The sequence below is a fragment of the Copidosoma floridanum genome, unplaced genomic scaffold, assembly GCF_036245765.1.
Source record: "Copidosoma floridanum isolate Cflo_tuat_1 unplaced genomic scaffold, Cflo_Japanese_pri ptg000012l, whole genome shotgun sequence".
NCBI lineage: Eukaryota > Metazoa > Arthropoda > Insecta > Hymenoptera > Encyrtidae > Copidosoma > Copidosoma floridanum.
This window is the reverse complement of record NW_028321889.1, coordinates 8,452,728-8,465,659: the sequence shown is the minus strand read 5'-3', so window position 1 is coordinate 8,465,659 and position 12,932 is coordinate 8,452,728. Positions and strand designations below refer to the sequence as shown.

The 12,932-nt window shown below is 45.3% G+C and overlaps 1 protein-coding gene across 1 annotated transcript; it reads left to right on the top strand.

The window, feature by feature from the left end:
* The first annotated feature begins 933 nt into the window (after positions 1 to 933).
* LOC106642466 (esterase FE4-like) lies at positions 934 to 3,113 on the top strand. The gene is made up of 8 exons (XM_014357243.2): positions 934 to 1,068; positions 1,142 to 1,439; positions 1,545 to 1,730; positions 1,806 to 2,002; positions 2,073 to 2,235; positions 2,305 to 2,631; positions 2,704 to 2,854; positions 2,945 to 3,113. Exons 1-8 carry the CDS (start codon positions 934 to 936, stop codon positions 3,111 to 3,113), a joined length of 1,626 nt encoding a protein of 541 aa, XP_014212729.2.
* Positions 3,114 to 12,932: the final 9,819 nt, after the last annotated feature.

The following is a 12,932-nucleotide window of genomic DNA, read 5'->3' as shown; positions in this document are numbered from 1 at the left end:
CCGTGATCTCTACGTGGCTATATAATGAAGTCGATCTCCGACGCATCGGGCCATTTGAGAGACGCGGTCCGAGTCGGGCCAGTCTCTCGGAGGGTGTCGTAGCGAGTGATTTTATAAAAGTGTATCGACAATTTTCTCGTAAGTGATTTCATAACGAAAAGTGCAGTTATGGTTGATGTATATGATAAACGGAACAGCACAAAAGTTATAGTATATTATTTTCTTATACGGTGACAAGGAAAATTTTTCGTGATTTGACGTCATCGATAATCGTTTTATGTGTGTGTGAAATTGTGAGAAATTGTCGGAAATTTCCTTTATCTTTTTCCAGCATACTTTAATCTTGCTTCTTTACATTGTCTTGTAAGTTGTCAAACGGCTCTTGACGACTGGGCAGAATGAAAAAATTGATTTCAAAATTACCACGTTCGTTATTATTATGCATTGATCACAATACAAATAACATGACTGATGTCGATTATTTGTCATAAAAAAATCAATCAAATGTAATCGATATTAATTAAACATTCGGTTTTATTGTGTTATTCACTCGAACAGATACCCACTTGGATGTGAAAAAGTGTATAATCGAAAAAACCATATTTTGATACATTCACAAGACTATTTGTAAAAATGTATGCTTCAAAATCAAATTGACACTTGAAAAATCATTTCCTTATTTTTCCGAATAACATAGAATCGCTTGGACAGCGTCACGATACGTATTTACACAGATCGATAACAATATCGTTTACGTTGTGACAGCCAAATAAATGTTGCAATATAAATTCGCGTATCTCTGGTGCGTGTTTCTCAAGATATAAAGCCCGAGGCAAAACTTATTTATCAATCAGTTAGAGAAAAGTTAGTCTCCGAGCTGGTGCTCGGCAAGCAACTTGTTAACATATTGTATGTTGTATATTTAGATGTAAAATGGAGGGTCCCGTTATCACCACAACTGAAGGAAAACTTCAAGGCACAGTGTTAAGAAGTGTACTCGGGATCGATTATTTGGCTTTCAAAGGAATACCTTTTGCTCAACCACCTTTGGGCCCACTGAGGTTTAAGGTAGTCACAGTTTTTTTTTTCTAAATCATCGACTTTGGAGTGTTAATAAATATTTGTGCCAAGAAAAAATTAGGCACCCCAAGAGCCCTTCAAGTGGACAGGGATCCGCGATGCGTCGAGACACGCAGGTGACATGGCTATGCAAAATGACACAGTTGAGGGTCCAAAGTCAAGAGGGATATACGGCGGTGAAGACTGTCTTTACTTAAATGTGTACACAAACGCTATGGGTCACAAGAGGCCAGTCATGGTTTTTATCCATGGCGGAGGGTTCGTCGAAGGCTCGGGAAACGAATTATTTTACAGACAGGACTATCTCGTCACGAAGGACATAGTTCTGGTATGCATCAATTTCAGACTGGGACCTCTTGGTAAGTGACTTTTAGATATGTCTCCCACTCCAACGAATATTATCATCCCAACTATCTTCAAGTGACCCTGTACTCGTCGAATCAATTTTAATTTTTTTACGATAGGTTTCCTTAATCTTGGGCACGAGGTAGCGCCGGGAAACCAAGGATTGAGAGATATTATATTTGCGCTAAAATGGGTTCAACGAAACATCGCAGCGTTTGGAGGGGATCCCAACAATGTTACTCTTTTCGGCAACAGTTCAGGATCCACGACTTGTCAGGTGTTATCATTACTGCCGGCTTCAAGAGGTACATAAAAACACCTTATTTTTTTTTATACATAGAAAAATACGAACTAATCTTTATTTTAATATGCATCTACAGGATTACTAAACAAAGTTATATTACAAAGCGGTACACTCTTCATATCGAAAAACCTAACGACTAACTACAAGAATGGCTTCAGGATAGCTTCGCTTCTCGGATTCGAATCCGACGATCCCGTGGAAGTCATAAAATTTTTGCGCACGGTTCCAGCCCGGGATCTAGTCGCATTGGAAGGGAAACTCCTGTCGAAATACGTAAGTACGGACAAGCGTGTGATCATTTTCGATAATGTTTCCTGATCTCACAATCGTCGTATTTTTTTAGGAAAGAATTGTCCTGGGTAAACACGAGTATGAGCCGGTGATCGATGCTGATTATACGAGTGACCCGGTCATACCTCATCCGATCAGTGAACTATGGAAAAATGACGCGCACGTACCAATGATCATCGGACACACTTCCAATGAATTTCTGCTAAATCTTTCAGGTACGTTCGAGGCAATTTAATTTTTTTCAACACTGATAAACAATTATTACTTGAACCATTTGCCAATAGGTCGATTCAACGATGAAACTTACAAGTTTTACAATGACCACATCGAAGAGATACTTCGAAATTTATCCCCACTGAAAGATGAGAGCGGGTTTTCCGAAGTAGTGAGACGCGCTAGGGAATTTTACTTGAAAGATCGGCCCATCGACAAAGACACGGTCTGGAACTTGGTCAATTTGATGACCGACTTCAAGGCGATAACTGGCAATCGAACGGTCATCGACGCGAGGAACGAGCACGCGACTGCTCCCACTTACGTTTATAAATTAACATACATGGGGGACCAGCCAACGATTTACAATTACGATCACGGCAGGCAACCGTATCAAGGTAGGATCAATTTTTTGACGAACCAAAAATTGTCTTGACCGAAAATACTGTGACACCGTCATCGTTGTTTAGGCGTCGCACACGCGGATGAGCTGTCGTACTTGTTTTACCATTACTACATGAGGGAAGATGGCAATGAGGACCAGTTTCCCAAGGAAGGTACCAAGGACAGATACGTGATGGAGAGGTTTTTGAGAATGTGGTACAACTTTGCTCTGACCGGGTGAGCCAAATGATGATTTTCTTTTTCTTCCAATTTAAAGAACTTGCAAGCGCATGAAAATTAAATTGACGTTTAAAACGCCGTGTGCAGGAACCCTACTCCGGAGCTCGACGACCAGTACATCACGACTACTTGGAAGCCCTCGAGTAAGGATAACCTGTACTATCTCGAAATAGGCGACGAGCTGACACTGCGGGACGACAGAGATTCGGAAAGTCGAGCGATCTACGAAAAGTATCGCTCTCTGATGCTTCATTAATTAAAAACACTCGATCCTGTACTAGACAATACTAAAAAAGAGAAGGTTTTTCTCATTATCGCGAAATACATTTATGTTATGGAAAATGGCTTTTCTTCCGACTGTCACGAAAAAAAAAAAAAACATATCCCGGTAGCTCACCTTCCTCCGGTTATCGGCGCATCAAAAGACCTCTGCAGACCAAGTAGTACCAAGAACGACGAACAGGTCGTTGGCGCGCGCGTGGGCCGGGATCGTAGACGTCGGCGGTCCTGCATCGGGGGAGGCTCTGCGCCGCCCGGAGTTTCTCCATCCGCCACGGCAATCGTGATTTGTCGTGCCCCTTAAACGAACTAATAAGTATCTCGCGCTCAAACGAGTTTCCGCTGCTCTCCACATGGTACACGCGGATCAGAGTTTCAATCGGCTAAGGAGCTTTTAAAGATTGATGCGGGCAACTCCAGGAATATCTATCTACGCGTTACACATTACATCCAAGTCGGTTTATTGATGTGGTCAATTACAGGTAGGTGTACCTATATACACCACACCATGTATGGGTACTATCGCGATTGGCAAACAATGGCCGAAATTAGCAGCCGATCGATCGGTTTAAAAGGCCAATCGACGTAGGACAAAGCTCGGTGCCTCGAATAATTTCATCGAAGGAGCATTAGAATCAGTTGAGCCGAACCCAAGTGATAGAGCAACGTACCGGTTCCTTGGGAATCGCCGCTCGGCGTTTCCAGCTCCGCGCGAAAAGCTCCCCGAGCGGAATTTCGCGCCGATCGCGCGGCCGGCAGCCGTGTATATAATCTAAAACACTGTGCGAGGTATATATTATATACTCTCGCGTGCGCGTGTAAGTTTCAGACAAACGCGAGCGGGGCTCGGTCGCGGTCGGACATAATTTTCTTATACATAGCTTTGGCGCAACAACAACGCGTACGTGTACGATACGGCGTCGTGGCAATAATCGCGGGCCATTTATCTATCTCCTGGCGCAACGAGTCAATAATATTCGCCGGAGATCCGATCGAGATTTCTCTCCCCCGCGAGTGAGACTCGTATTAATACTCGTCGATAATTGTAGGCCCGGCGTTGCTGCTGTTGCCGGCGCGGAGAGAGAAGAAAGACCGCATGGGCGCGCTATCGATCATACACACACACACATATGTGTGTAGTATAGTGGCGCGGCGCGAGAGAGAATAATCATGATGATAATGGCGCGAGCACGCGCCCGGTGCTGACTATATCTTATCCCTCGCACGTGCACGTGTGTGCACTCCGCAACTCGCGGGCCCAATAGCTTCTTTAGATAGCCCTTTACGTGCTTATCGGCGAATCGATAAATCATAAGCGCCTTAAGGACTTTTGCTAAACCCTATGCATTGTTTTTTTTCCCCCTTCGGTTGTATACATATACTTCAGTTGAATGGGCGCCAAGGCGGAATTTCGTAAAAACTCGATTTCTAGAGCAAGCGTGACTTTTTTTTTCCCCCTTCCTCTTGAGGAAAGATCAAAGCGCATGGGTATATAATATATATGTACACCTAAACGGCCAGCTTTGCGAGAAACAATATCATTAAGAGAGAGTCGCGAGCGAAATTACAGCGTTACGCCGAACCTGCTTGAGACGAGGAAAAATGAAAGAGAGGAGGAAGAAAGGAACAATGAGGTATCGCTCACAAAGTGCAAGCCTCGGTAAACGATAAAAAAGCCTCTGGCATCAGACAATATCAAATGCAAAGTGTTCGATGACGCACAATGTGCGGTGATCCGAGTGCACTGGTGTGTGTGTATATAAGAGTACGAAAGAGGAGGTCGATGAATATCTACATACGACGACGCATCTCTCTCTGTTCGTTTCCGTTGAAGGACTTCCGCGAGAGTAAGTACTTGGTACATTATGTGTAAGCGTGTGTATGGGTGCATCGCGTGGGCAGAGAAGCTGCCGGGTCGTAATGGAGCTCTCTGCCTTCACTTTGCGTCGACGCGAGCGCCGCTTTTTGCAGGGGCTTCGACTTTTGTGCCGCGCGATAGACAGAGTGACTAATGACAGGCACCGATTGGACCTTTTATTGCTGATGATGATGCGCCGTAAATGAATCGCTCGGCCTTTTTGTTGTTGCTGGTGTTCTTTTTTTTTTTTTTTTTTTTTTTTTTTGTCTCGTTTTTCTTGTAGTCAAAGCGGAGGCGTGTAAAAACACCAATAATGCAGATAGATAAGTGGCAGAACGTGCCCGGCGCGAGAGATTAGTGCTCCGTACCTGTATTATTATGATTATTTTATTATTTCGTAGTTGTTAGAGCGATGGTGTCACCTCGTAACGAATACATCGTATCCGACCAAAGATATTATACTCGGCAGAGATTTTGCAAAAGTCATACAGCCGTTGGAAATTGAAATGTATTTATTCAACGGAGTGTAACAGGTGACGGCTTTAACGAGGCGAAAATTCATTTAATGGGGTGCACGCGCGAAGACTCGATAATTTCGTGAGATCGCGAAACCCGAGGGAATTCCCAAGCGGTGCGTGTAACGTGGTATGTATACGCGAAATACAATATGCATTACGCGCCGCACACACGATAGGTACCTACTGTACGGGAGTCTATGTACTTGTTAAAAGAGTCGGCAGCAGTAACATTTACGAGGCTAAAAGGCGATAACTGCCGGGCGATTAGAGAGTCGCCGAGATCCCCTGACCATTTTGCCATTTTATTCACACATTGAGGCCACTGTCGTGTGTATCATACGCACAGTTGGTGCACACACGAGCGGTGTATCCGCGGTACAAGTACACAATATAGATGAACACACGCTTTCTCTTTGCGAGCGCGAGATAGACAATGGCGGGCTGCAACTATACGGCAGCCAGCTTGCAGAAACAATAGCCCGTGTGCGTTGACGGGGCGAAAATTGTTTGTTGCGAAAAGTCGCTCCGTAGGTATGAATATAATAATATTATACAGCGGGCAACCCGATACGCCGTCCGAGTGGACTACTCTGCACACGCGCGTGTAACGTATATAATGTGTCCGCGAAAGACGATTTAAAAGTTAACAAGAGCGCGATGATAAGTTTTTTTTTTTTCTTTTTCCCCTCAATCTCTCGTTTGTTGTCTACGCGCTTGGGTTTCCGATACGAACAACTTGTTGGGAGTTTCATTTTTATTAATCGGCTGCTCGGCGTACATGTATCATTATTATGCGCGTTTTTGATTAGATAATAATAAAATATATATGTATGCCCTTCATTGTTCTTCCCGTTTTCATGGGCTGTAGAGCGGCAATAATTCACGCGAAGCACGCCCGTAACTTATCCAGTCGGCACGTTCAACCGTACGCTAATGACTAATAAGTGTATATACCTACAACGTAATCCATACGTCACGTGCTAAGCACCACAAGCAGATAAGACGCAAACGTAATTATAATGTGCATGCATGTGTATCCTTATGTGACTTTGCAGCCGCGCGCATCGATACATATATATATATATATGCTTTTGCCTTATCGTCATGTGCGGTTAATAATATAATAAATAAATAAAGCTTCAAAGTGTAAGAGTTGACGACCGGAATGTCATTACTTGTAATCACCAGTCGTGAGCGCATACGTGACGCTCATTGTTGTTTCATGCATCACGTACCAGTGAACTTGGGGCTTGCACATCCCGCAGGTTGTTTGTCGCGTCGCAGAGACCCGATGATCCGGTGACGTCAGATTTGTTGTTTCCCGAGTGGTACGAGGAACGAGAGATTGTGATATCTCGACCAGATGGGGAAAACTCACTGCCAAGGCCACGCATTTGTATATGTATTACATGCCGGCACTTGTGCCCTCTCTTTCACATTACGGGACGGATCACCGGGTTTGCTCGCGGCCTTGGATTTAACGCAAACTTTACGGTAGCTCATTGTGTTTGGATGTTTTTTTTTTTTTTTTTACAACAAAACATCACGCCCGGGTTATTCAACAAATTCTCGTTTGTTCGCTTTTCTTTATTGTTTTTGCAACGCGGCGCCCTTGGCGATAAAAGAAAAACAAGTCGATCAAGAGTGAATTCTCACGAAGCAGATCTTTTCCTATTTGCGGGGGTAGGTACACCCGTGTACGCACAGGTACAAGGTAACTCTTTTCGGTATTCCGAGGCACGCTTGCACCGCGAACCAGAGGGTATCGTCGTCATATTGGCAAGCATCAGAGCTCCAAAGGGGGGAAAAAAATGCCGCTGTCAAAGGCTTCTCTTTCTCTCGGGAACGAGCGTCTCGGGAGGAATGAATATCGTCTTACCGAGGCGCACGTGCTACACACGCGCGAGCTCACTTATATACACCGCAGGTTGCAAGAAAAGTGTATCATCTGTCGTGGCTGTTCCTCTTACTCTTTTTTTTTTTGCTCCTTTTCTAATATCGTTATATATTTTATTCTTTTTCCCTGCTCTCCTCAAGGATTCATTGAAAGAGTTGCACTTTTCGCGGGGCCTGTTTACACAATACGATGATCCAGTGGAATGCGAGTGTAATGGCACGATGTACAGCTCGTTTTCCAGAAGCCCTCTCTAATATATATATATATATGTAATATCACGTAATGGACGCATATTGTCGAGGGAAGCTGGTATACGGGCACACATTTTCAAAAAGGATGACGTACAGGCAGACTCGTGATGCCCGAGAATGAAGCGGAAAGCCCGACTTTGGCCCGGAGCACGAAAACAACCTTTTCAAAGGTCCTGCGTGTAGGTACACTTGAAACCGTGCGTTGTGTATACAGGATGTAAATTGTGCCGTCCGGTACGTGCTCGCGCCTACGAGGGCCGTCTTATATAAATATATAATGTACGGGGCGCGAGTCAAACAAGCGCGCGGACGCTTGTCATGTACACAGATTTTTTGATTGGCTTTCGTCAAACACCGTACGTATAAAAATTTTTGAGAGAGGAAGGAGAAAAAAAAAAAAAAAAATTCGTCATCTTCGGCTGAAAGGGAGGTTTAAACGGCTCCGTGCCCGCAGCGGAGGTATTGACGAAGCCGAGAGAAAGAAATGCGCGTGTGTACATTCGTTCTTTGTCATAAGAGAGGAGCGAACAACTTTTGTGCTCAGCTGAATAAAAAAAGTCTCACAAGGGGTTGGTGTGTCGCTTCCCTCTGGCATCGAGGCGAGGAGGATCGTCCCGGGAATCGGGTCGTTCAACCCTGAACTCTCCCTCCCTCCTTTTCCCTTTCGGGACTCTGTGCACTTGGGAAAACCGGGTGCACGGGTCTCTACCTGTCGCTGATTATTCACACGTGAAAGGGCGCCGACGAGCCCTCTCTCATTATCTAACGAACTCCAACGTCTTTGTCCCTGCTTCCTCTTGTGCACCCTCGGGAATCAAAAGTTTTTCTTTTTTTTTTTTTCTCTGCAGAGATGAAAAAAAAAGCCCGAAAAGTGTTACCCAAGCTGCAGGGGGAAGACTTTAACGCCCAGCTTTCGATCGAATCTGCACCACTCCCGCGTCGCTCGCGGCGTCTCCGATTAAATTGCCACCTCGAGTTTTTCACTTGCATGGTTTTGAATCGCTTTTCCGTGGGTCATTTGTATTCACGATGATTTCAATTTTTCACGTTTCACGGCACCATTGCCGATCGAGTGAGTTCTCACACGCAATCGAAAGATCGTGATCGGGACAAATGATCTGGCCTTCCAGCGAACTACGCTCGCCTTGCTCCGTACATATGGTGTGTGGGTGCTGATTAAATCTTTTTTAACTCTACTTTTTTTTTGTAATAGCTGTTGTTTTAAAGCATCGATCCATCGGTCGGTGTTACGTGAATGTAGCACCAATCGAGTGAAATCACCGACAATAACGAGAATTGATGAAATCATTAGCCAGTCGATCGTGAAACGGCGTCTGGAAAACTCAACGAAATGAGGTGGGCCTCGGGTAAAACCCTGTACTCGAGATTTCAGCGTAAACACCAACGATGATTCATAACGTCACTCCATACGAAATCAGTATTGTGTGTACCATTTTTGATGCTAATATACCTACGTTTTTCCTTCACAAGTATAATGTACAATGTAGATCGTGGGATATATGTATACTAACAATATTATTTGTCATTTGTCAGGATTGTTTTGGGAATGTCCGTTCGACATAATAGCGAGGGGTCGAAGGAATCAATTGAACAGTTTGGGACAACAATCAAAGGTATAGAGTACGGGAAAATCATGAATAACAACTGAGCGTAAGTGCGTGAAAATTTACATTGATTGTTATCAAAAAGCGTCAAAATGAAAAAAAGAAAACCATAAATTTAACCCATTATCGTGGCGATGATCAGTGGCGATTGCGAGAAGGAAAAAGAAAAAGAAAAAAAAAAAAAAAAACAAGAAAGAAAGAGTCAGTCGAGAGTTTGCCTAATTTGAAATACAACAGGGGAGCGATCGTTGCGTGTATGTATACCTACCCATGTACGCATAGACGTGGCCCATAAAAGTCAAGGGGCAAGGGATCATCATCAATACACACTGAACGCTTTTCCGTAATGGCCGATCAGATAAGAGCGCCACACAGCCCGATGGTGGTCCTCTATCCACATATATTACAATAGTGTGTCTCGTGTAGTCGTTCACACGGTCGCGACTCCGATACTCTGGTGGCATTGCTCCAGCAGCCCCCATTGAGTACCCATTGCACCGTATTATTCCGATCACGTGCGCTCCCTCTATGTACCTATTGGTAAATATGTATATACAATATACCTATACGTATACACAAACACACGAGATGTAGATGCGGTGGGATGCTGGTCACAGCTTGGGGCTCAATACCTATACCTACATGTGTATAATATAGGTGCATATAAACAGGAGGACGGGGATGAATCGGCTGCCGGACGGATAACATCGAGCTCCGAGAGCCTCGTTTATCCTCCGATGTAGCTGCACGTAATTCGTCGGACGTGATTTTCGTACTGCTCTCATCATTTTTCGAAGGCGATGCCAATGACACATCTCATGCAGGGCTATTAAAAAGTTGCGAGATTTTCCCCATCAAATCCGACGCGTTGGTGCAAACAACGTGTGATTTGCACATAGTTACGCACAGAGAGAGAGAACAGCTGTGTAGGTAGTGAGCTGGAATAAAGAACGTTACGTCAGAGAGAGAGAGAGAGAGAGAGCAGTTGTTGAGAAGTTACGGGAAAAAAAAGAGAAGTCGCTTACGCGTACATATAGGTATACGCGCTTTAAAAAAACTGCACACGCGCTCGATCGCCTGTGTAAATGCACACGTTCCTTCCATTAAAACAATGGGCCTTAACGGTCAGAGCCGACCCGGGTCACAGCAGCAGAGGGCACGTGCGCGCGAAATAACGCCATTGAAACCGAAATCCGCTCCGTGGGTATATATATACCTATACGTATGAGCGTGTATAAATACGTATATCGGCGGGCCGCATGCGCGGCGAGCCATCATCTGTTCAGAAAACGAAATCCAGCATCCGCCGCTTTGCCTCCTCGTCACCTGCCCCGGGCTCGGTATAATATATATATATATGTAACTACGTGCACACATGTGCATTTTGCCCCCCGATGGGCAGACGCGAGCGAGCTTCGCTGCCATAATATGGACATGGTGTAAACGCTATATACGCGTACTTATATATCGTATACATCCTCTGCGTTGTATAATAAAAGCCGGCGAAAAACTGGGCATTTCCCGGAGAAGGCGCTAGCGCTTCGGGCCGAGTCATGGGGCTGTTGTTATCGGCCCTTTGGTCTCCGGGGCGAAGATGAGGGACGGCCGATACAAGTTTGGAGGCGTGAAAGAGACAGCGTGTGAGAGAGAGAGAGAGGGCGATCGACAGGTATGCACAATTATCGCGGAGGAGCATCTACACGCGTGCGTGCCTCCGAGTTTCGGTTTTACACGCGATCGATATTGGCGATACACTTTTTTTTTTTTTACGAGCTCGCGCCCTTTTTTCGGGCTCTCCTTCCATTATGCACGGCTCGTGGATTTGTTTTCACTCGGGTGATTTACGATGCGGCTCGTCCCTCTGTGTCCGAGAGGAGGCGAGAGAAACATTAAATTTTGTCTCCTCTCCTTTCTTTCGTTGACTCACCGCGGCTAAATTCATCGGAGCAGCAGGGAAATCGTCGTGCGGTACATTGATTTGTAAATTCGGTTGTTCGGCTTATCTCTGATCCAGGGACGACTATTTTCGTCTCCTCTGGAGCCTTTTGGTGAACAATTGCTTTTCGACGGATCATCAATAACTATTTTTATCGAAGCTTGTATAATTTTCAACGTATCGAGGACCGAATAAAGCTATACGCGCGTATCGAGTGCAACAATCACGCATCTTTTTACTATCGGAATATCGGAATATTGGGGGAAAAAAGGCCAATAGTCGACGTTTAAAGGCACAAGCGCGTAACGGTCACCCCGGCATCGTTGGCGGTTCAAACAGTCGAAAAGTTTTCTATGCCCATTTCATTGTGCACGAAAAGTGCCACGCGCGCAGGATCAGCTGTCGTGGTCCATGGCAGATGTTGTGCACAGGTCGCGCGCGCGCGCGGTCCTGCACCCAAAAGCCCCCCCCCCCACCTCCCCTCGCCCCCTTGGAACTTTTCAATTGTCGGGGATTTTCCCTGCCACCCTGCAGGTGAAATATACTCCGTTTTGTGATTGTGCGCGCAGCAAGCGAGACGGGGTCTCGAGCAGGTTTGCCCCTATGCGAGGGGAAACGACCCTCTCTGGTTCTTTTGGCTTTTTTATTTCCGCTTTTTCGCTGGATATATATATATGTACCCTCTCCCGTCCTTTTTCGGGGCCCACTTCCTTCGCTCCTCCTGCCGTTGCTGCTGAAAAACTTGTTTTTGGACAACCGATGCGCGCGTTTTTTACCTCTTTTTTTTTTTTTTTTTTTTGCCTTCATTCCAGCCAGTTTTGCTCCGAGTAATTTTTGTACTTGGTGGCCTTACAGGCGTTCACGAATCCAAGATTTTTCGAGTCTCGACAGTATTACGACGGAAACTCGTTGGATGCATTTCGTGATTGTAGGTATAACCATTAATGCAAGGAGCCCCTATGATCGTAGAAGCGTCATTCATATATCCCGAGTGAACTTCTTGTCCTCCAGCCAAAAGAGAGAGAGGGAGAAAACGTGGAATTTCTGGGGATTTAAAAAGACGCGTGCGCACCAGCATCCACAAGAGGGAAGAAGAAAAAGCCCGTATCCTCTTATTATTACAACAGTTTTTTCTTCTCCCTCATCCTCGAAAAAATTGCAGCAGGTCCTTCCTCGCAGCGCCTCTTGCTCCCCCCGAGCACAAAGAATCGCTCTAGCTGCCGTATACGTATAAACTCATACATATAGTATAGGCTACGCTCGTTACTAAGAAGTAGCTATACCCGTAGAGGCACTGATTCTTTGGGGCCTCGACAAAAGCACCCGTGAGCTTTTCTCTCTCTCTCTTTCTCTTTCTCCATTCACGGAGAAAAGAAAAAGAAAAAAAAAAAAAAAAAAGCCCTCGCCTTACTCACCAAATGTATCCGGCACTATGTGTACCGTATACAATGCCATCATCCCTGTTGCTGTTGCCGCGAGCCTGAGGAGGACCCGCGTGACTGTACATGGGTGTCGTTGGATTTTTCGAAAAATCAACCGGAAAATCGGGCCGATTTTCGTGCCCACGACGATTCAAATGGCACAAAGGTAGGGCGATTTTGCGAGCGTGGGGGAGTGCAATGGACCGAAATTGATGCGTGCCACTCGACGAAAGGTGATGGGCTTTTTTTTGTCCGTCACAGGAGTCAAAAGTACCTATGACTTTACCAGC

What these genes read in the sequence shown, in the direction of transcription:
- LOC106642466 (XM_014357243.2), top strand. Translation starts at nt 934, where the DNA reads ATGGAGGGTCCCGTTATCACCACAACTGAAGGAAAACTTCAAGGCACA. An exon ending in GGAAACTCCTGTCGAAATAC is followed by an intron (nt 2,003 to 2,072) that starts GTAAGTACGGAC and finishes GTATTTTTTTAG; the next exon opens with GAAAGAATTGTCCTGGGTAA. An exon ending in CGGCAGGCAACCGTATCAAG is followed by an intron (nt 2,632 to 2,703) that starts GTAGGATCAATT and finishes ATCGTTGTTTAG; the next exon opens with GCGTCGCACACGCGGATGAG.